This window comes from Gracilinanus agilis, chromosome 1 (assembly GCF_016433145.1).
Source record: "Gracilinanus agilis isolate LMUSP501 chromosome 1, AgileGrace, whole genome shotgun sequence".
Lineage (NCBI taxonomy): Eukaryota > Metazoa > Chordata > Mammalia > Didelphimorphia > Didelphidae > Gracilinanus > Gracilinanus agilis.
This window is the reverse complement of record NC_058130.1, coordinates 68,392,791-68,415,153: the sequence shown is the minus strand read 5'-3', so window position 1 is coordinate 68,415,153 and position 22,363 is coordinate 68,392,791. Positions and strand designations below refer to the sequence as shown.

At 36.7% G+C, this 22,363-nt stretch overlaps 1 protein-coding gene across 1 annotated transcript in view; it reads left to right on the top strand.

The window, feature by feature from the left end:
- The window catches only part of FAM120A (family with sequence similarity 120A), a 146,222-nt gene continuing 123,859 nt past the window's right edge, over positions 1-22,363 (top strand). Inside the window, exon 1 of the mRNA XM_044670552.1 lies at positions 1-534. Coding sequence (XP_044526487.1) covers positions 61-534 — 474 coding nt within the window. The 5' untranslated portion in view covers positions 1-60. The remainder of the gene's footprint in view (positions 535-22,363) is intronic.

The following is a 22,363-nucleotide window of genomic DNA, read 5'->3' as shown; positions in this document are numbered from 1 at the left end:
CGCCGCCTCTCCTGCTCCCGCTCCCGCTCCTGCTCCTCCTCCCGCGCCGCCGCTGCCGCCATGGGAGTCCAAGGCTTCCAGGATTACATCGAGAAACACTGCCCAAGCGCCGTGGTCCCGGTGGAGCTGCAGAAGCTGGCCCGGGGCAGCCTGGTGGGCGGCGGCCGCCAGCGGCCCCCCCAGACCCCGCTGCGCCTCCTCATCGACGCGGACAACTGCCTGCACCGCCTCTACGGCGGCTTCTACACGGACTGGGTGAGCGGCGGCCAGTGGAATCACATGCTGGGCTACCTGGCGGCCCTGGCTAAGGCCTGCTTCAACGGCAACATCGAGCTCTTCGTCTTCTTCAACGGGGCCCTGGAGAAGGCCCGGCTGCATGAGTGGGTGAAGCGCCAGGGCAATGAGCGCCAGACGGCCCAGCAGATCGTCAGCCACGTCCAGAACAAGGGGACCCCGCCGCCCAAGGTCTGGTTCCTGCCGCCCGTCTGCATGGCCCACTGCATCCGACTGGCCCTCATCCGCTTCCACATCAAGGTAAGGGCCCCCCGCCCCGGGGGGGCCCCTTCCCTGTTCCCCTCCCCTCCCCCACGCCTGGCACCAGCGCCCCCTCCGGCTAGGCTCCGGGCACCCCCACCCCGCCTCGCTCCCCTGGCATCACAGCGCCCCCTCCTCTCCTTGGGCATTGGTGCACCATTGGCTCGCTTCGCCTCTCTCTTGCCAAGCTACCCCTTGTTCCTTGGCATCCGAGCGCCCCCTCTCATCTCCCCTGGCATCGGCCCCCTGCCCCGGCCATGCTATCGACGTTGGCTCAGTGGCAACTTCTACTCCCCCTCCCCCAGGCCAGTCCGAGAAAGAACCCCCTGTCTCCCAAACTGGGGGTGAATTTAATTGCCCCAACTGCCCGGAACAGGGGAAGGGAGGGGTATCGGTGTTGATCTCCCCGGTGCCCTGGAGCGGAGCTAGAAGGGCTAGGGGTGGAAATCGTCCCCCTTTCCCTTCTTCCCGGATCTGCAAAATGTCGTCCAAAACTGGCGGTGCTGGGGGCGGGGAGGGGGAGAGGAGACGGTGCCCCGGAGACGGGCATTTCGAACGAAAGTTTGCAGCTCTGGGCCCCGCGGGGGTGGGGGGGAGGTTAGAGCCGGGGGCCCCCAGGAAGTGGGAGCCCGGGACGGAGCGGGCCAGATGGGAGGGCGCCTTCTGGAGAGAGTCCTGGAGCGCCCGGGCCTCCAGGGCCGCCTTCTCCTGCGGGGACTTTTTTTTTTTTTTTTTTTTAAACTTTGCCTTGTAAATTAGAGTTTTCTCCCTCTTAATTTTTTATTTTCTCTTGGTGATAAGATACTGAATTTTTACTCAGGCTCTTGTGTGCAGATTTTTGGGGAGGATTGGAGGGGTTTGGTAAACTAGCTTCAGATCGAAACTTAATGCGTTATGGTGTCATCGTTTGTAATAAATCTCTTCTCGCCCTCCCCCACAGGCCCCCCCCCTCCTTTTTTCTGGTGTTGAGCCTTTATCACTGGGGTCGAATTCTGTAGTAGTTACTTTCTCTTAATAGCAACAGGTTCTGTGTTGGAGAGTAAAGATAATTTAGGTATAGCTTCCCAAAGCCAAAGTATAAAAACTAAAATTAGATTAAATAATGTTAAAGGCTTTGATCAGCAAAGTGACTATCCATGGGGACAGAAAAAGTTAATTGTAGAACTTCAAATCCCAGAACCTTATCGCTAGTTTAACTTTTATTCTCTTAAAAATATTAGTTTTGAAGTTCTTGCTTATTTTGTCGAATTTTTAGAAGTTGTGGATCATTTGATAATCTTTAAGTTATTTTTGTTAGTTTGTGACATAAGTAAGAGCTTGCAGGAGAATATACAGTATATTTTATATGCTTGATTTCAAAGGACTCTGAAGCTAAGATGTGTAATTCCGAGGAAGCTTTGAAAGTATGAAAAGTACGTACGAATGTGCAAAATCTTATCTTTGTCTTGCTCAGTAAATAGTCAGTGACCTTCAGAGTTGTGCACTGATCAGTAATCAGAGCTTACCGGGATCGGGCTTGCTGCTGCTGTCTCTGGCACACTAACCCTCCGCTCCAACCAAGGAGGACCAGAGGGACGCAGCATTTGCTAGAATGATGCATACACGGGTAACTTAAAAAGTTTTCTTACTTTTTAAAGATTTTTTTATTTTTTTATTTTTAGTGGAGATGAGCCCCATCTTGTTTTATTTGGGAAGTTCTTCTGAAGCCAAATTCTGGTTCATTCACAACTCCATCCCCCAACCTCTCCTTCCCCCCTTCTAACATTGTGGCCATTCTTTTATTTCTGTATGAAACTGAATTTCAAGTTTTAGGAATTTTTCACTAAGAAAAACCGCTTCTGTAAAAAGTAAGGAGAGTTCAGACTAAAATGATAGCGGAAGTCCCACCTCCAGTCATAATGCTATTGGTGAAAATGTTTTTTTAAGTCTGTGGGTCGATGTATCTTGAAAAGTGATTGGCTCAAGGGAATAGGAAATGTACAGTGTTATCACCACTGTTCATAAGTTACTACGAGAGGGAAGAGCTCCTGTTTTAGTGTCTTAATTCTAAATTTGAGGCTTCTAACAGGAGTAAAGGAAGCGGCTTATATGATTCAGATGTGATCATACTGCCAGAAGGAAATATAAAGCTATCAGAATATAATTTTAAATTGGTTATTGTTTCAGAATGTTATTTAGAAGCTGGACAACTCATAGCTACTTTTTGTTTTGTTAGTAAGACTCCTCTTTAAAGAGGACATTGAAATTTTTCCTGAATGTTACAAATTTTGATTTTTCCTGGAGTCTATTTGAGTAGCTATAATTTATTTTTTCAATTAATAGTGCCTATCTGTATATAGCTGAATTGTGAAAGTTATCCTTGTATCTATCTCCCTCCCCCTGCCCCCCCCCCCCGTGGAGGATTCGGTCTCCGGCAGAGTAGACATCCACTTAATTGTGAAATTATTGTTAAATTGAATCCATAGTAAATTAAAAATGAGTGATTTTTTAAAATTAAACTCCCTATTTCATATTTCACATAGATTAGTCAGTAGAGCCCTGCACTGGAGTTTTCATATCTGATTCATAGTGAAATTCCTCTGCCCCTTACCCAGATCCTGTTTATTTTTCTTATAAATTTATTTTATTTAGTAGAAGATAAGCTCCTCGAGGGCAGTGATTTTCAAAATTGCCCTGTATACCTAGCATCTGGCATTTAATTCCTCTATTTAATTCCTCTAACACACCAGGCACTGGCATTTAATAAGGCTTGGTTATCTGATTTCCCAGATTCTCTTAGCTTCCTAAGAAGCTCAACTCAAATTCCACCTCCTTCATATGAGGCATTTCCTGATACTCCAGTTACTTTTTTTTTTTTTGATATTTATTTATTTTAACCCTCAATAGAATGTCAACTCCTTAGAGGAGCAAGGACTGTTTTTATTTTTCTTTGTATCCCTAGTGTGGCCCATAGGTAATAAATCTATATTGATTGATATTAAGAGAATCTGACATACTCACCCAGATTCTCCCCTACCCTTCAAAGAAAAGACAGGAGAGATATTATTCCATATCTCTTTGGCCTGCTATTTATTATTGCTTAGAATTTAATAGACTAAGAAGGAAAGGAAGGATATAACACATTTTAGAGAGATTTTAATTAAAATAGGCCTTTAAACATATTTTGGTGCTTAGAAGTAAGTTTTATTTCTTTGGAAAATGAACTTATGTAGGGCAACTTTTTCTCCTAGGAAGCCAGGCATGGCATGCTGGACCTGGAGTTAGACTTAAAATCCCATTTGGGTCTGGATACTTTTAGCTGTGTGATCTGGTCAAGTCAATTAACCTTTGTCTGCTACAGTATAATGGGGATAATAATAGCACTTATCCTGAAGGTTGTTGGTGAAAATAAAATGAGATATTTGTAAAGCACTTTGCAGACTTTGCAGCGCTGTAAAATACTACAAGGTGTTACTGTAAATGAGGTCTTATCATAATAAACATGTGCTAGTTTATTGCCCAAGTTAGGTGGAAGACTAAAAAGTTGCAGGGTTTTCTTCCCCCAATTAATTTAGGTTTTGAGGACCCATTGGCTGACAGTATACCCTATTTTGTGTACCTCTTTTACTTGGCCAGAGTCCCTGTATGTAGCCCACCAATGCCCAATACTCATGATATTTTTTGAAGATACTTTTCTCTCTGGACCCAGCTCCTCTGTCCCTCAGTTTATATGTGGCCTTGGCATGTTAGCCAACAGCTCTGGGCTTTGGTTTCCTCCTCTGTAAATGAAGAACTTGAATGAGATTGTCTTTCACAGAAACTTAGATTTGAATCCCAGTTCTGTTCCATCTTACCTTGAATGGTCTTTTGGCAACTCACTATACCTCTCTGGCCTTTGGGATCCTTAATCATTAAATGAAGGGAGTAGGTTAAGTTTTCTCTAAGGTTCTCTTTAGCTCCAAATCCTCTGATTCTATGAGGAATTGAAGTAATCTCAATTTCTATTTCTACTTATATTATTAAGAAGCGTAATCTGAATTTGGCTTTAGCTTGTGTAGAAGATCTTGCTCAGGCTGCTTAATAACCTTTGAGACTTGAATGAACCACTTGTTTTATTTAGATATTTTCACATTAAATTAGCCTGGGATCCTTATGTATAAATGTTGTCTTCAGTGTACATAATTTTAAAATAGGATCATTCCAAACTATATTTAAATTTCCTTTCATCTAAGTAACATGTGTGCTTTGTTTCCTTAAGTGGAGAAATATGGGATTGAGCAGTATAGTATAAACTAGTGGTAAAAATACTACAAATTCCTTCTTTAATGGGACTTTACTAGGGAAAAGTTCATTATTAAGTAATATCATTCCTTTTGTATACTTTTAGAACATAGGGAATTGATTCTAGAATTGACCCATTCTGTTTTTCCAAACCGTAGTAAACATAAGGATGTTTGTTTTTTTTTAAGTAGTTTTTCTTAACTGAGTTATAGGATCCATTTAAAGCTACATTTATATGAAGTTTGTCATTTTTAAAAGCTTGAGCAACATCTATAGTCACTGAAAATAAGTTGCATTTTTCAAAGGCTAAAGTAACTCACTGAGCTCAACTACTCAACAGATCATAAAAAATACTGTGCTTATATTTGGTTCTATTTCTTGGGGATTGGTTAAGTTGGAAAGGAAAAGGGAATAATGTAAAAACATGGTTGGGATAAGTTTTTAAATTTTACATATGGAAACACATTTATACTTTTGATCCATTTCTTCCTGAAGTGTTTAGGAAACAAAATCTAGGAAGAATGGAGCAGGTTTTGAATGATTAATCTTTAGAAGTCTATCAGAAATATTTTATGATGCCAAGGCCCCTGCTTGTATTCTTCTGAATTACCTAAATATTTTAGTTTATCTGAGAATTCACTGACTACAATTTAAGAAATTCTAAGAATTTGATTTTTGTCTAGTCCTATGTACAGTGCATATATCCCATGTGAGTAGCATCCAAAAGTTTGGGATCCCTAGAAATTTTCCCATGTTTTGCTAATAGTTTGGACTTTTTTTTTTTTTCTATTTTAAATCCTGTATGTCATTTGAGTAATGCAAGCCCTTGGTACTTCAGTTTCCCAATCTGTGAAATGAAGAGATTGGACAAGATTATCTCTAATGAAACTTTATAATTCCATAGAGTCTTATGACCATGTAGTATTATTCTTGTGGCATGAAAGTGACATGTGTTCCTAAGCTTAATGCTGGTAAAGTGCTAACTATTCCTACCAAACTAGATAGTCTTAAAGTGGGTTCTGATGATAGATTGTCTATTGCAAAAGAATAGTCCTAAGGGCATTTAGAGAGGCTTACTCCAGTGGTGGAAATTGCTCACATTATTGATAAAAATTGGTCAAGAGAGGAAAGTTTCTGTTCAGTGTTGGTATACACGGGCTGGGGGTCGTGTTTTGTTTTGTTATTTTCTAGTATTGGGATTATATATATATATATATATATATTTGACAACAAACTACTTGAGGAAAGCAGTCTGGGCCTTGGTGTCCTTAAAATTAAATGATGGGGTGGTTTAGGTTTTCTCTAAGGTCCCTTCCAGCTTCAAATCCTATGATTCTATGAGAAATTGAAGTAAGATTCCTTTCTTTTTCTTTTTCCTAAAAGATAGGCTAAGGGGAGGCAGTATGATACAGTAGAGGTCTCTCGCCTTAGTGTCTAGCCTTTAACATAAATCTGTGTGACCATTGGCAAGAGTTACTTAACCTCTTAATATCACAAAAAACTTTTTAAAAAGGCCTTTATTTTCTTTTCACTGCTACAGAGCTGTGTCCCCCCCCTTTTTTTTTAAGTCAGCAAAGATTTTTGAAAATTAGTGTGCCCTTCCTACCTCTGCATTTGGTAGGTGGGAGGAGCAGAAAATCCTTTATACATAACTGTGTAGGCTACAAAACCCAATATCCACATTATCCATGTCCAGAATTCATCACCTATCAGTAGCTTATTTCATCTTCATTCTTTTGGATTCATGGTTTTGTTATTGCTTTGATTAGAGGTATGAAGTCTTTCAAAGTTGTTTTTCTCTAATTGTTATTGTTGTATGAATTGTTCTGTTTCTATTCTCTTTATTCTGCATCAGTTCTTCTAAGTCTTGCCCTGGTATCCTCTGAAATTAACAATTTATTTCTTATGGCACAATAGCATTTCATTACATTAACATCACAGTTTATTTTGCCATTCCCTAATAGGACACTTTTGATTTCTGGTTTTTGTCTACCATAAAAAGAGCTGCTATGAATGTTCTTGCACATATAGATCTTCTTACTCTTTCTTTTGGATATAGGTGGTATAACTGGGTCAAAGATATGTCTTCAGGTCACTTTCTGGTTATGATTCCTAATTGCTTTCCAGAAGAGCTAGACCAATTCAGAATTTGACTAGAGTACATTAGTGTGCCTTTTGTTATTTTTCCTTTTTTTTTTTTTCCATTTTTTCCAATCTGACAAGTATAAGGTAAAACCTTAAAGTTGCTTTATTTGCATTCCTTTAATCATGAGTAATTTAGAACATTTTTATATGATTGTTGATGATTTTCATTTTTTTCTTTGAAAACTTCCAGTTCTTTTAAAAACGTTATTTATATAAACGTTTATATAAATATTTATATAAAAAATTTATATTTATATAAACATTAAATATATAAAATATTTATCTATTGGGGAATAGCTCTTATTCATATATTTTTGAATTAGTTTCTTTTATCTCTTAATAAATCTATCTATGAGGCTTGCAGCAAATGTTTTTTTCCCATTTACACTTCTAATACTTCATCTTCTGTAATAACCTCATTTTTGCAGATGAGGAAACTGAGACCTAGGGAGAATCTCACTTATCTAGGGTGACTTGGGTAGCATTTTGCAAAGCCAGGATATGAACCCAGTTCCTCAGACTGCAAGTGAGTTAATTATGTAAAAAGCTTTACAAACCTTTATAGTGCTAAATAAATGCTGCCATCACCACCACCATTTTTTTCCTTACTGTACTGCAATGTTCTGCCATATTTTTTTCTCTCCTTCCAAAGTTGCTGAATTTACAGTATTTTGAATTCTTATGTAGGTTTTCCCCCCAAGTATTGATATTTTAAAAACCAAACTATATTCATCTTTTGTAGATTAAGCTAAATAAAAATTTGTTAATGTAAAATTGCATATTTGTCAAGAATTAACATTTTTGTTTTTAAACAAAATAGTCAAGAAAATTTAGCTAAAATGTTTGTACTAATATAACAATTCTTCTATATTTTCATAAATATGTTTATGATTAATATTCATGCAAGTTGTCTCTATATTTTAAAGGATTATGTTTCTTTTTTATTCAATTCCATGTTGTATACATTCTGTAATTTTATAAAGGTATTCTACTGTACAGCATATTATTGATTAAAATCCTGCCATGCTGCTCATACATGGTAAACTTAACATGAAGCAAAGCTACAAGCAAGTACAAAATCCTAAATATTTCTGATCAAAGGCTAGTTTAAAAATTAGGGTGTCCGTCTCAAGTAAGACTTGTGATTTTAGTGTTGTTTTAACTTTAGACCAATTAAAAGCTATTTTCAATTAAATTGCACACACCTCTGCTACTGATTTTTCTCTTAAGAGAAGCATTTCTTGGGTATCTGCTCAATCAGACATTGTTCTAGGTTCTGAGGATTCAGAAATAAAAATGAAACAACATTCCGTTGGAATAGGAAAAGCTGCTGCTATTAGCATCAGCGTTTCACTTGAAAGAATGGATATGCAAATTATACAACTTAAGACTTTTTAGATAAAATTTTAGATAGATTTTTAGATAAAATCTAGTCCAGTCCTCATTGATGAAGTGATTGCCTTGAATTCATTTAGTGGAGCTAGCACTCCAGAAAGAGTGACACTTAGAACTGAAGTTTGTCTGGTTTCATAAAGATTTCTTCTGTTCCACCATACCTACTTATTCCAGACTGAATGTTTCTAGGCATTCTACCTATAACATGAATTCAAACTTGACAGTGAATTATTGGTACTACATGATTTGTGGTCATGACTCTTTACTTAGAAACACAAGTCTTTTGGACCTAAGGTCACTTGGTTGTTTAAGAAATAGTTATAAAATGAATAAAATTATTTCATAAAATGTTTGACACATGTGTAACACAGAGGATAAAGTGTTAACTTGGGAATTAGGAAGAATTGTGTTTGAATCCTGCGTTAGATGTTTACTAGCTGTATGATCCTGTGTAAATCACTTAACCTTCCTTAGCCTTAGTTTCCTCATCTTTAAAATGGGACAAATACTAGCATTTACCTTATAGGACTGCCATGAAGCTCAAATAAGAGTTTAAAGCACTTAACAAGCCTAAAAGTGTTATGTAAATCCTAGCTATTATTATTATCATTATTAGATTAGTATAGGGCCAGTGTGATTGGTATAGCAACATTTGAAAGAAGTAACAGTAAAATGGTAATTCAACCAACCTAGATTATTGGAGAACTTTTAGTTTGATAAGACTCAGATTATACATTTTTCACCTGTAACAGCCCTAAACTTTTAAATAAAATACATTTTTTCCAACTTTCTTTTTAAAAGATAGAATTGATCACACATTTGAAATTCAATAAATAAAATACCTAGTGGCAATTAGCAGTGAGGTTTGGTTTCTAAATTTCTAAAATGTCAACATCATCCTCATCATTATTATCATGATAGCTGGCATTTACAACAACCCTGGAAGGAAGGCACATTTTACGGATGAAGAAACTGAGGCTTAGGGAGGTTAAGTGATTTGCCTGGGGTCATACAGCCAGTGTTTGACATGGATTTGAAGTTGGGTCTTCCTGACTCCAGGTCCAGGATTATTCCACACCAAGCTGCCTCTATCAAGTTGAGATCTTGGTGAAAGATGTTTCATGTCACTTTATGGTTATTGTGTTGGCAGAGGATCAGAATAGTGTACCAAGTAAATAGAGCATTCAACACAAACACTGAAGCTTTCTTATGATTTTCATGCTTTTTTTGGTTTTAGTTTTAGTTAAGTCATTTCTGACTCTTCATGATGTTATGGACCCTACTGTTCATGGGGTTTCTTTGGCAAAGGTACTGGAGTGGTTTTCCATTTCCTTCTTCCATGGATTAAAGTCAAACAGAGTTTAAGTAACTTGCTCAGGATCACACAACTAATAAGTGTCTGAGGATGGTTTCACACTCAGGTGTTTAATACCAAAGTAATATTTGTTTTTGAGGAATAAGAGGAAGATGAAGAGGGGTTTATTTAGTTATTAACTTTGCTTCTCAGCAATGATATGTTTTACATTGTGAATATATTATTAACATGTTACAGCAAATATATAAATTGACCTTTATCTAAATGCTTCCCCCCAAAATATCTTTCTTCTATTTGGAGTCGAATAGGTATTTAGGTGGCACAGTGGATAAGACACTAGCCCTGGAGTCATGAAGACCTGAGTTCAAATTTATCCTCAGATTCTTCCTAGCTTTGTGACTGGGCAAATCACTTCATCCAGTTTACTTCAGTTTCCTTATCTGTAAAATGAGCTGGAGAAGGAAATGGCAAATTGTGTCAGTATTTTTACCAAGAAAACCCCATACAAAGTCATGAAGAGTTGGACCTTACTGAAACAACTAAACAATTGGAGTTGACTTTTATGTATTTCGCCATTGGGGGAGGGAGAAGGGACAAGAACTTCACTTGCCATTTATTAGCACCTACTTAAGAAGAGCAAGGAAGCTTTATTAGCCATATACCTCATTTTAGAAATAGGATTATAGGTTAAAGCCTGAATTTTCATACAGAAAAATGCACGTTGCCCTATATTTAATGTTCATTTGTACCTTCAGCATATGGTAGCTATCCAAAAGGAATGCATTCTGTTTGCTCCTAACTTGGGTATGGTACTGCTCTAAACAAAAGCACGTCTGCATAGACATGAGAAAAACTTTTTAACAACTCATTATATTGTGGCTGGTGGAAGATAGTTAAAAATGCAATCTCTTCTTTCACTTAGCTCACATGTATGTGAATGCACAGGTGCTACTGTCGTACTCTATACCCTTCAAATTCACTGGCTCTAAATGTGAAAGGCTCCTCCTAGTGCAAAGACTGCCCCTTTTTTGTATCGCTGGAATTTATAAATGTTTGCTGACTGACTGACTACTGAAGTGTAGAATTTAGATCCCATTTTTTTTTTTTTTTAATTTTAAACCCTTAACTTCTGTGTATTGACTTATAGGTGGAAGAGTGGTAAGGGTAGGCAATGGGGGTCAAGTGACTTGCCCAGGGTCACACAGCTGGGAAGTGTCTGAGGCCAGATCCCATTTATTTTTAAGCATTAGTAAATGCTTATATTTACAAAGTACATAAAGACAGATTTGGGATTTTTCTAGAAGAAGAAAAACCTGGTTCCAATGAAGAGGAAGAAGCTTTTTGGATAATACTCTCAAGAATGATGAAGTAAAGCTCCAAAAGCTATCCTGTCAGATCATCTAGTGAGGGGCAGAGGAGAAAGAAGAGAAGAGTTGGTGATTTCTTGCTTCAGGGTTATTGAGATGACTCTTGACTAGTCTGATAGCAATAATAGAGAGGTCTGTCTTCTTTCCAGGGCATGTATCATACATAACAGAGAACTTTCAAAGACTTAATTGAAAGAGATAATAACAACTGATATCTGGTGATTTGTGTGGGCACACATGCCAATCCAGAAAGAACCTAAAAAGTATTACCAATGATTAGTAAGTCTTGAGTAAGGAATTGAGACCAAAGGGGCACAGGTTGCATTTTCCTCTCTTTTTGCCCCTAGTTAAAGAAAGAAATGAAAAAGAGAATTATTTTGGGAAGTCAAAAGCTGCTTAAGAAGGTGGTATCTGAGATTGGGATCTGGATTTTTTTGCATACAGTTTACAATTCAGGTTTGAAAGATTCCTGGCCATAGTATACACTTAACAAAGATAAGTAAGAATATGTTGCCGGGGACAGCTAAGAGGCTTAATGGGTAAAGAGCCAGGCCTAGAGAGTAGAAGCCTTGGGTAAAAATCTGGCTCCAGACCTTTCCTAGTTGTGTGACCCTGGGCAAGTCACTTAATACTTGTTGTCTACTTCCTGCTGTTCTTCTGCTTTGGAACTAATTCTTGGTATTGATTCTAAAACAGAAGGTAAGGATTTTAAAAAAAGAGAGAATATATTTTCAGGTGTCAGGATTTAAGTTTAAAATATTGTATATGGGGGAAGGAAAGGGCTGCCTTTGTCAATCCTTCATAGTTTTAGATGTAAAGAGTAGCCACAGAGAAAGAAGCAGAATTAGTAAATGGGCTATCAATAAATTTAGAAGAAAACAAAAGGCAAGAACAGAGCCAGTAATAAGGCTTTTGACCTCATGTGTGTATACAAATATCCAAAGTTTAGGAAACAAAATGAGGAATTAGAGAGCAAAAAAACATAAGAGGGCATATTTAACTGAGCACATATCACTGAAACTTGGTGGAATGAGTCTCATGACTGGACTATGGTTCTGGATAAGTCCTCTTTTAATCACAAGAAACAGAATGAGTAAATTTGGAGATGGAGTAGCATTGCATATTGAGAAGCTATCTTCATTTTAAGAAGTCTAGGTACCAGAGGGTTGAAACAAGAGAAAATATTTCAAGGAAGGCCAGGCAGAGGTAGAGAAACAGAAATTATTTTAGTATTGGTATATTTTACAGACTATTTGGACCAAAAGAGAAAATAAATTTGAGATAACAAGGCTGAGCCAGAGATATATTGTTGTAGTAATGGAGAACTTTAAATATCTACTGGAGCAGACTCTTTTTCCCTTTCTCCACATCTTTATACTTTCCTCCTTCTCCTTCTAACCTAGGAAAAAAGGCAGAAACATAACTTTTTTGGCGATAATTTAATCCTTCAAAAGGAAGGGACTAAGGAGAAAGGAACTAAAGGAGAAAATCTATTCTGGATCTAATTCTCACCAATAGGTGATATGATTGCTAGAGTGTATATAATGGGAATCTGGGGCGTGGGCAGTGGGGGTGTAGGGGTGGTAGAGGAGTGATAACTCCATTTTAGGAATTTGTGCCAGACTAGTAGAGGAAAGCTGGGTATAGTCACATAGGCATGTTAACAGTTATGCTAGTCTTCAAGACATAATGAAGTGCATACTATGTGCCAGGCACCATATTAAGTACTGGGGATGCAAATACATGTGAAAATATATAGTCTTTGTTCTCAACTTACCTTCTAATAAGAAAAAAATAACACATAAAGGGAATTGAAGAGTTAAGGGTAGGGAAAGTGTCCTCAAGGGAACATGAATCAGAAACAGGAGAAGAATGCAGCATGGCTGGTTGGCTTTTTTTGGGGTAGGAATTCATCTTTGGAAAAAAGAGTTCCATAGGGGTGGAGAAATGAATCAAAGTGAGAAGACCACAGGGCTTAAAGGAACTTCTGGGATGAGAAGGTAAATGAGACATGGTGGCAAAGTCCATAGACTACTTGGGAGAATAAAATTATCCTTGATTTTGGGAAAGTATCAAGTCAAATGATTCAGAGTGAATTAGGGTAGGAGAAACTGGAGATACTCAAGAATGAAATTCCAAAAATACAATTCTAGTGTGTATGGAAATGGAATTTGTTTTAAGATATTAATGTGGATGCATAGGGAACTCACCAACCAACAAAAAATTTAAAAATGTTCAGAAGATGGAACCAAAATGAAGTAATAGAATTAGTATAAATGTGGCACAATCCTATAAAGATGGTATCAAGAAAGCTAAAACTCTTTGGCTGGCAAAAAGGAGCAAAGGGCAACACAAAGAGTGGTTTGTTTTTAACTTTAGGGAATAAGAAGAGGATCAAGAAGTGATAAGTCCTTTGCTTAGGGAAGATAAAATGATGAACTGCTCAGCTGTGTTTTTTTGCGGGGGGGGGGGGGGGGAGGGGGGGTCACTTTCTCTGCAAAGGAGAATGACTTTTACATGGAGAATGACAGAATTAAAATAGTGAATAGGAAATTTCTACCTAAGATAAGGAAGGAGCTCTAGCTGCTCTTGATGAATTAAATCACCTTACCCACAGGAGCTATCATCAATCTTCTGGCCCTGAAAGACTTGGCAGAAGAACTGGTTAAGCTATTTTTCATCTTTATAAAGAAGATGGAGAAGAGTAGACTAATTTTCTTTCTTTCTTTCTTTCTTTCTTTTTTTTTTTTTTTTTAAAAAACCCTTACCTTTTGTGTTAGTTTCAATTCTAAGACAGAATAACAGCAGTGGCTAGGCAGACGGGTAAGTGACTTGCCCAGAGTCACACAGATGAGAAGTATCTGAGGCCAGATTTGAATCCAGATCTTCCTGACTCCAGGCCTGATATTCTGTTCACTGTGCTACCTACCTCCCCCAAGTAGCCTCATTTTCAAAAAATAAGCTTGACTTGACAAGGAGCTAACATGATCTCATCAAGAATAGGTCCTGTCAGACCAGTTTTATTTCCCTTTCTTAAAAAACAGGATTATTAAATGCATAGATGGAAGAATGCTGTGAATATAGTTTACCTTGATTTGAATAAAGCTGTTAATAAAGCATCTTATGCTCTCTACTCTTGTTTAGAAAATACAGAGATAGATTAGCCAATACAGTTAGATTCAGACAAGTTGACTGGTCAAACTCAAAGAGTAGCTGGTTTTTTTTTCAGTGTCAATCTGTCAGAAGTACTCCAGGATTCTATACTTCGCCTTATGCTATTTAACATCAGTAACTTGGATAAATGCATTCAGGGAATGCTAATCAACTTTGCATGTGACATAAAGTTGGGAAGGATTCAAAAGGTTTTTTAGAAGCTAGAACATTGGGCTTGATCTAATAAGATGAAATTTAATAAAGAATAAACGTCAACCCTTGGATTTGAGTCTTGAAAAATTATCTTAAATATGGATAGAGAGCTGTTTTGGAAAAGATGGAGTCTTTATTGGACAGCTAGCATAATAGAAATCTGCAGTATAATATGGCAGCAAAAAAAAGTTTTAACATTATTTTTGGTTGCTTTCCGGTTATATAGCTTCTTGGACTAGGAAGATAATAATATCATTGTCATACTTCATCTGGAGTATTATGTTCAGTTCCGGGCACCATGATTTAAGGAGATCATTGATATACTGGAGAATGTAGAGAGAACCACAGAAATGGTAAAGGGCCTTGTGAGTCCATGACATGTGGATGATTTCTTTAGTTTGAAAAAGAGAAGACCCAAGGGACAAGATAGCCATGTTCAAGAATTTGAAGGGTTGTCATGGAAGAGAGATTAAATTTGGTCTCTTTGGCCCCAGACAGCAGAACCTAGGAGCAATGTGCAAGTTGCAGAGGCAGACTTAAACTAGATGTATTAGAGCTATTGAAAAGTGGGCTGTGCTTTTTTTCAGAGGTAGAGAGTTTCCCTACTTTGGAGATCTTAAAGCAGAGGCTTGACCACTTGTTGAGTACACATTTTTCAAATTTTACTTACATTGTATTCAACTTTTTGTATTTTTTCCCCTACTTCAATTGTTGGGGGTCTTTGTAATATGTTTTCCTGGCTTTCCTTACTTTCCCCTGCCCTATTCATATGAGTCTTCCTATGCTTGTCTATATTCTTTGTATTCGTTATTTCTTACTGCACTGTAATATTCCATTACATTCATATGTCACAGTTTATTTAACCATCCCCCAAATTGTTGGGCATATTATTTTCCCCCCCTAATTCTACCTCTTATTATTCAGGGACCTGACAGTCAAAGAATATGGCTATGTTCAGTCACTTTTTTTTTTTATTATTAAAACCCTTACCTTCCATCTTGGAGTCAATACTGTGTATTGGCTCCAAGGCAGAAGAGTGGTAAGGGTAGGCAATGGGGGTCAAGTGACTTGCCCAGGGTCACACAGCTGGGAAGTGTCTGAGGCCAGATTTGAACCTAGGACCTCCCATCTCTAGGCCTGGTTCTCAATCCACTGAGCTACCCAGCTGCCCCCTCAGTCACTTTTTAAACATAATTCCAAGTTGCTTTTTAGAAAGCAGTGGCTGACGTACTTTATGTCTTCCATCTTTTGGTGATCCTATTATTTTCATCTTATGCTATCTTTGCCAGATTTCTATGTAAGCTGTAATACCCCAGATTTGCTTTGATGTGCTTTTCTTATTAGTGATTTGGTGAATTCTTTGTAAAATGGGGATTCCTAAATTTTTTTGTGTCAGGGAACTCCTCTAGCAGTTGGTTGAAATCTGTGACTTCCTCAAAATAACCTTCTGTTGCCTCCATTCATAATTGAATAAGGGCTAAATTTGAGAACTGTAAATTCATGACTTTTCGCCACTCAATTATAGGAAATGACCTCTTGGCTTTATATCCATCTTATCTATCAGACTGTTTTCAGAGATGCTTTCTACAAAGATTTTTTTTCCCTTTTACCCCTTAATTGTAACTTTTCTTATCTCCTAGTTTGCTTGTTTGGTTTAGAACTTGACCCTTAGTCATAACTGTGAAGAATACTTGATTTGAGTCTCTTCTGATTTTCTTATGGTTCGACTTTCTGTATTCTGTCTGGTTGCTTATCATTTTGAGTTTATTGTGGTATTTTAAGTTGTTAGTGTGCGAAGTGGAAATTTAAGGGGACCTTGAAGATATAAAAGTACACCCTCTTTAACCACTTAGAAAGAAATCCTGGGAAAAGCCATCTTTAAAATGGAATGTATTTATTGAGAGAGAAATATGGGGCACTGCCTCAAGTCATTGACCTAAGACAAATGCCCCCCAAGATTTACTGCCTCGGACTCACCAGAGACAAACTAGAGACAACCTAACTCTGATACAGTGTTCCTGATACAAAATGTTCCAAAGTTTACAGAGACACTCCCAACTTATAGAAAAATATGGGGGGGGGGGCTGCTAGATGACTCAGTGTATTGAGAGTCAGGCCCGGAGATGGGAGGTCTTGAGTTCAAATCTGGACCCAGACACTTCCTAGCTGTGTGACCCTGGGCAAGTCATGAAACCACCTTTGTCTAGCCTTTACCACTCTTCTGCCTTGGAACCAATACATATTATTGATTCCAAGATGAAAGGTAAGGTTTTTTTAAAAAAAAAAAAAAAAGGAAAATACAATGGAAGTTGGAGAATAGTTTTACAGTGGGTACATTTAAGCATTTTAACATTTTAGAGAAATGATCAAGAGTTGGAGACAAAGGTTATCATCCAGAAATAAGGCCAAGAATATACTAAGAAAGGAGTTGGACTGGATTATCTGGGAGGGGCTGATGTGAGGAGCAATCCAGCCTTTGGGCTTGACCTGGAAGAAGCCTCCAATACAGTAGTAGAGACTTCTAAGACAAAAAGGGTACTTGAGATTTGATACTTAAGATTTGATCAAATCTGTCTGGGACACCTACCCCATGCAAAGTTGTTCTGCTTGAAGAAGGAGGGAGTGGGGCAGCCTTGTAAGAGAAATGGATGGAGGTGGGGGGACCAGCTTTTAGATGTTAATAACTCAATAACTTGAGAATGACACACTAATTTCTCACTCCACACATTAGTATAACCATAATTTATGCCACACTGGTTTCTGATCCTAGTAGTTCTGGTTCTCATAGCCTAGTCTCAGCTCTTCTTCCTCCTTGACCTTTCTGCAGTTTTACCCCTTGACTTCTTTGACACTGTTCCTTCTCTATAGCCTTTGCTCATCAATTTATCACTTTCTAAGTAAATTTGGTACTTTCCTTGACTCAGTCCAAGATTGGCTTTTCTCTATAGACATCTCTTTTGGTGATTTCTTTGACTCCCACTGATGTTGCCTCCAGAATAAATCCTTATTAATTTCTCAGATCTGGCATAGGACCTCTACAGTGTTGCTCCAACCTCTAGCCTTATTTCATTTTACCTTCTCTCTCTCTCATGTACTTCGTTCCAATCAAATTTAGCTTATTTCATCTTCTTTAGTCAGTATGCCATTTTTTCTTTCCAAGTATTTACACAAGCTATCTACTACCATGCCTTGAATATACTCCCTCTTCATCCATTGTCGCCTGTTAGATTCCTCAAAAGCTGTGTGGTATAGTAGAGTGAAAGACTTGTATTTTAGGATTCTATTCAGGATGAGTATATGTTTTGATTTTGGATTTTGTTGTTTTAATTGTGTGAACATGAGCAAGTCATTTTATTTCTCAGTCTCAGTTAACTCTGATTGTAATATGGGGATAGTACCTGTAACTTCACAGGATTGTTAGGATCAAATCGTAACGTGTGTGTGTGTGTGTGTGTGTGTGTGTGTGTGTGTGTGTGTGTGTGTGTGTGTAAAGCTCTTTGTAGATCTTATAGTTCTATATGTGACACCTAATATATTTATCATCTTCCTACTATCAGACTTAGCCTTTTTTCATTCCCAGTTGCCTAGTATCTCCTTTTTCAATTCATCTTATAGTATTCTTCTTGGCCTACGTGTATCTTATTCTCCTGAAACTCCTTGAGGGCAATGACTTTTGTTTTTGGTTTTGTATCTGTTATACCTAGCACATTATTTTATAAGAAGTAGGTACTTTGAATTGAAATGGACAAATATGGAAGTGAAGTGGCTAAATTTAATTTATGGAAATAATTTTGCTTAGGACCAGTATTAGAAACATTTTTTGGAATGCCTTAAACATTTATGTTATTTTGGTAAGAAAAGGGGACATAAAAGTGTTTTACTGCCTTCCCTGATTATTCGTGTATGAGTCTTAATTTTTTTCATACAGGAAGTTTAGTTCTGCCATATAAGAATGAGAACTAAAGCATACTGGCCATAACTTTATTTAAATTTTACTTCCTTTCTTATGAAGTGGAATAGTGTAGTTGTGATGACCTCAGGAATGAGAGCCTATTTCACAGCATCACAATTTTAGAACTACCTAAGTTGTTCTTTATTTAGTTTCTTCATTTTATGGATAAGAAAACTGAGATCCAGTGAATTCAAGTGACATAAACTGATAATAAATTGGCTTTGGAAGCAGATCTACTGTTTCTAAATAAGTTATTCCATTATGTTGCCTCCCATTAAAGCTACAAAAAACTGTTTTTACAATATTTAAAAGGATCAAAAGTAGACAAACTTATTTACTAATTCTTAAAACTTGTGAGAGTAATATTTGTATATAATATATATCTGCTTTTTAAAAAAATTAAGTTACCTATTCTTTTTGACACTGAGGATCAATTAAAAACTGATATTTTATTTGCTATCACACCTGATTCATTAAGAAACTGATGGTAATTGGGAATCTCAAACTGATTTTATCTTTACAAATGTATCTTGTGCCATGTGTGGTAATGTACATGTCTGTACCTGTAATTCCTTCTACTTGGTAGAGTGAGGCTAATAGATCATTTAACTTGAGAATTCTTTGCTCCAGTAGATCTAAAACTGAACAAGTGTCTAGCCTAACTAATATCAACATGACGAGCCCTTTGGACCAGAGGGGTCACCAGGCTACCTAAAGAGGAGCAAAGTGGTCCAGGTCAGAAATGGAGCAGGTTAAAGCTTCCGTGCTGATCAGTAATAGGATCGCATCCTGTAATTAGCTATTGCACTTTACATCAGGTAATATAAGGGAGACTTACAGACAAACAAAACCAAGCCAACTTTGAAAGAGTAGGGAACTTTTTTCCTAACAAGTATTTTATGCAAGTAAGAAAGCAATTTAGATCTGTGGAATGATTTAGATTGCTTATTACTTTGACCTTTAAAAACAAACATGCTGGAAAAAAGGGTACAACTCACTTTTTTAGGGTAAAAAAGGCTGGAGAAATGGAAAAGAAGTATTCAAGGAATAAGGGTAGGAGAGGCAATGGGGAGAACTACCTGTAGCAAAAAAGAAGGGGGAAAGGAAATTAATATTTAGGTATAGGAAGTTAAAAACAGGTGGTAAAGGGTATAAAGAGATGAGAGATTGGTGAAGAAAGGAGTAATTGTCTTTGATTTTCTAATAACTTGACCTCTAATAGAGAATTAGTTCTGATTCTGAGAACAGCCCTACTTTATGGCATGCTCCCTCTTTTTCATCTCTAATCAAACCTTTATAGCAGATTCTCTGGCTGATTACCAGAAATAAGATCTATTTTATTGAGTAAAAGCATTAGTTAAGTGGGTTTTGTCTACCTGAGAGTCTGATATTTACTCAATCTGTCATATTTTGTGCTCTTGTACATGGCTGATATATTTTTTTAAAGAAGTTATCCTACAGTAGCCTCTTGAGATAGTTAGATAATTTTTATTATCTTTTATTTATTTTACATTTGTTTATTTATATTATATAATATTATATATTAATATACTTATTTATATTATGTATCATATACAAATATATTTATATTATTATGCAATATTATATATTAATACATCAATATTAATATACAATAACATTGTATATTATATTATTTATTTATAATTTATTAATTAGATAATTTTTAGGAGGTGTGTGTATATTTATTTTAAACATTTTAAAAAATCTTATTGAATAAAACATTTCTAAGTAATCTTAAAGGTTTCATCTTGAGTTTTTTTTAAAAAAACTTAATTTACCAACTTTTAATTGAATTTGTCCTTTTCTTAAATTGAGATATATTTGTAATGAGTGGAACAAAGAAAATAATTTTATGCACAATATTCCTGTTTTTTGACTTCTTAAAACAGTGTTGTATTGGTATAAAGTTATTGGCATAATGAGTTTCTTAATTTTAGAAAAATTGCTACATACAAGTTAAAATTGGACAAAGGTCTAGAAGTTCCTAACTTTTGTTTTAAGCAAACTTGAATATTTAAGTTTTTATTCACAAAATTAAATTAGAGAGTGATTCTTTTTTTTTTTAGAAAAAAAGTTTTTATTTTACAAGTTGACTTATAATCATGTGATTTAAATGAATTTTATAATTTGAGAGCCTTTAAGAAGTTTAATTGGCCACAAGGCACAATGGCATGAAAAGTTAAATAATATAGGAAAGCATGTGATTTATTGGTATGTGTTTGTGGCACATGGTAAATGTTGTAGGGATTTGGATTGGAATAATCTAGAAAGACTTTCTGGATTAAGGGGAGATTTTAATTGGGTCTTCAAAATGAGTAAAATATAGATAGGAGAAAAGAAGAGGAGGCATTTCAGATAAGTGAGGAAAATATCAGAAAAAGTGTTGAGAGAAAATTGCAAGACATATTCAAGGGAAAATGGGCCAGATGGAAAATCTGAAAAGGTAAGTGGAGAAAAGCTTAGAAATACTTAGGTACTAATCTTAATCTCCCCAATACTTGATTTATTCAAGTCTTCATCTGTGTATTCATATTTTATATTTCCCTTCAAAGAAATTTGGTGTGAAATGTATCATACTGGTTCTTTAAGTTATCTTAAGGGATTTTCCTTATATCTCTCTCTCTGTGTAGTGGAAAGTACACTAGACTTGGAATCTAGAGAGCTAAACTCTAGTTCTGGCTTTGCCATTAATTAGCTCTGTGACTTTGGGCGAAGCACTAAATTCTTTGGACATCAGTTTCTTCCTGTTGAATGTAAGTTTTTTGAGAGTAGGGACTTTTTTGTTCTTGGTATTTACAGTCTAACAGAAGTACATAGTAGATACCTAATAAAGATGTATTGAATTGTTGAATCTGTACAATAAGTATTGTAAGAGTTAAATTAGGAGTTTTCACAAAAATAAGAGAGCAACTTTTAATAACTCAAGTTTTAATGAGAATATAGTAGAGTTGTAAATTAATATTATCCCTTTAATCCAGAAAAAAGAAAACTTCTAGCAGCTTTTAACAATTAACAATTTAGTTTAATTAAAATAGAGATAGTAAAAGAATATAGTAAAGGAAGGAAATATAGGAAAGAGGCAGAGAAAGAAATTTTCCTAATGTCTGTTACTAGTTATCTTATAACTGTGTATAACTACTATCTAAAACTGCCTATATTTACCTATAACAGCCTATAACTACTGCTAATAACAACCATCCCACAAAGTTCCAACCCAATCCAGCCTAATCAAAACCAACTAAATCAGTGTTTAATCCAACCCCAATTAGGTCAATCATTGAAGACCAGCTACCTTCCAATCCAGAAAAGGTCAAAAAGCCCTCTAAGCTAAAACCAAAAGCCTTCTCAATAAGCTCAGGCCCACCTTTATATTCCAGCGACTAAACGCCAGCCACCCAACTAATCACCAACCCACACCACCAGTAACCAACCCCCAACAATCAACTCACTCCCCACAACTGCCACTCCTAACTGTCTGCAACTTATAGATGGTAGCTGTTGGCAAGTGACAGACTGACCAACTCATGCTGGGTCCCTTTTATAACCATCTCCACCCTCACTTCTTATCTCTGTGGTTCCTCCTTCCTGACTCTGATTTCTACTTCCTGCCTCAATGGTTTCTACTTCCTAGCACTGTAGGCTGGTTAATCCCTACATATCTCTATGGTAAGAGGACTTCCAGGTATCCTGTTAAATTGAAAAAGGAATTAAGAATTCCTTTTATTGTATAGTACAACCAATGCAGGAATAGTTTAGGAGAGCTGATTTCGGAACAACAGTAACTAGTCTATTTTACAGAATCTCATTTCACAAGATTTTAGAGGCCATTTAGTCTAGTCCAAGCGGAAAATCTCTTTTGTGGGGTCATAGACAGGCACCTTTGCTATAAGGTCTCCAATGTTTAGGAATGTACTTAATATCACATTCCACTTTAGGACGGTCCTAATTATTAGGATATTAGTTATTCATATGTGACACAAATTCAGTTATTTTGTTTTCATATGCCTA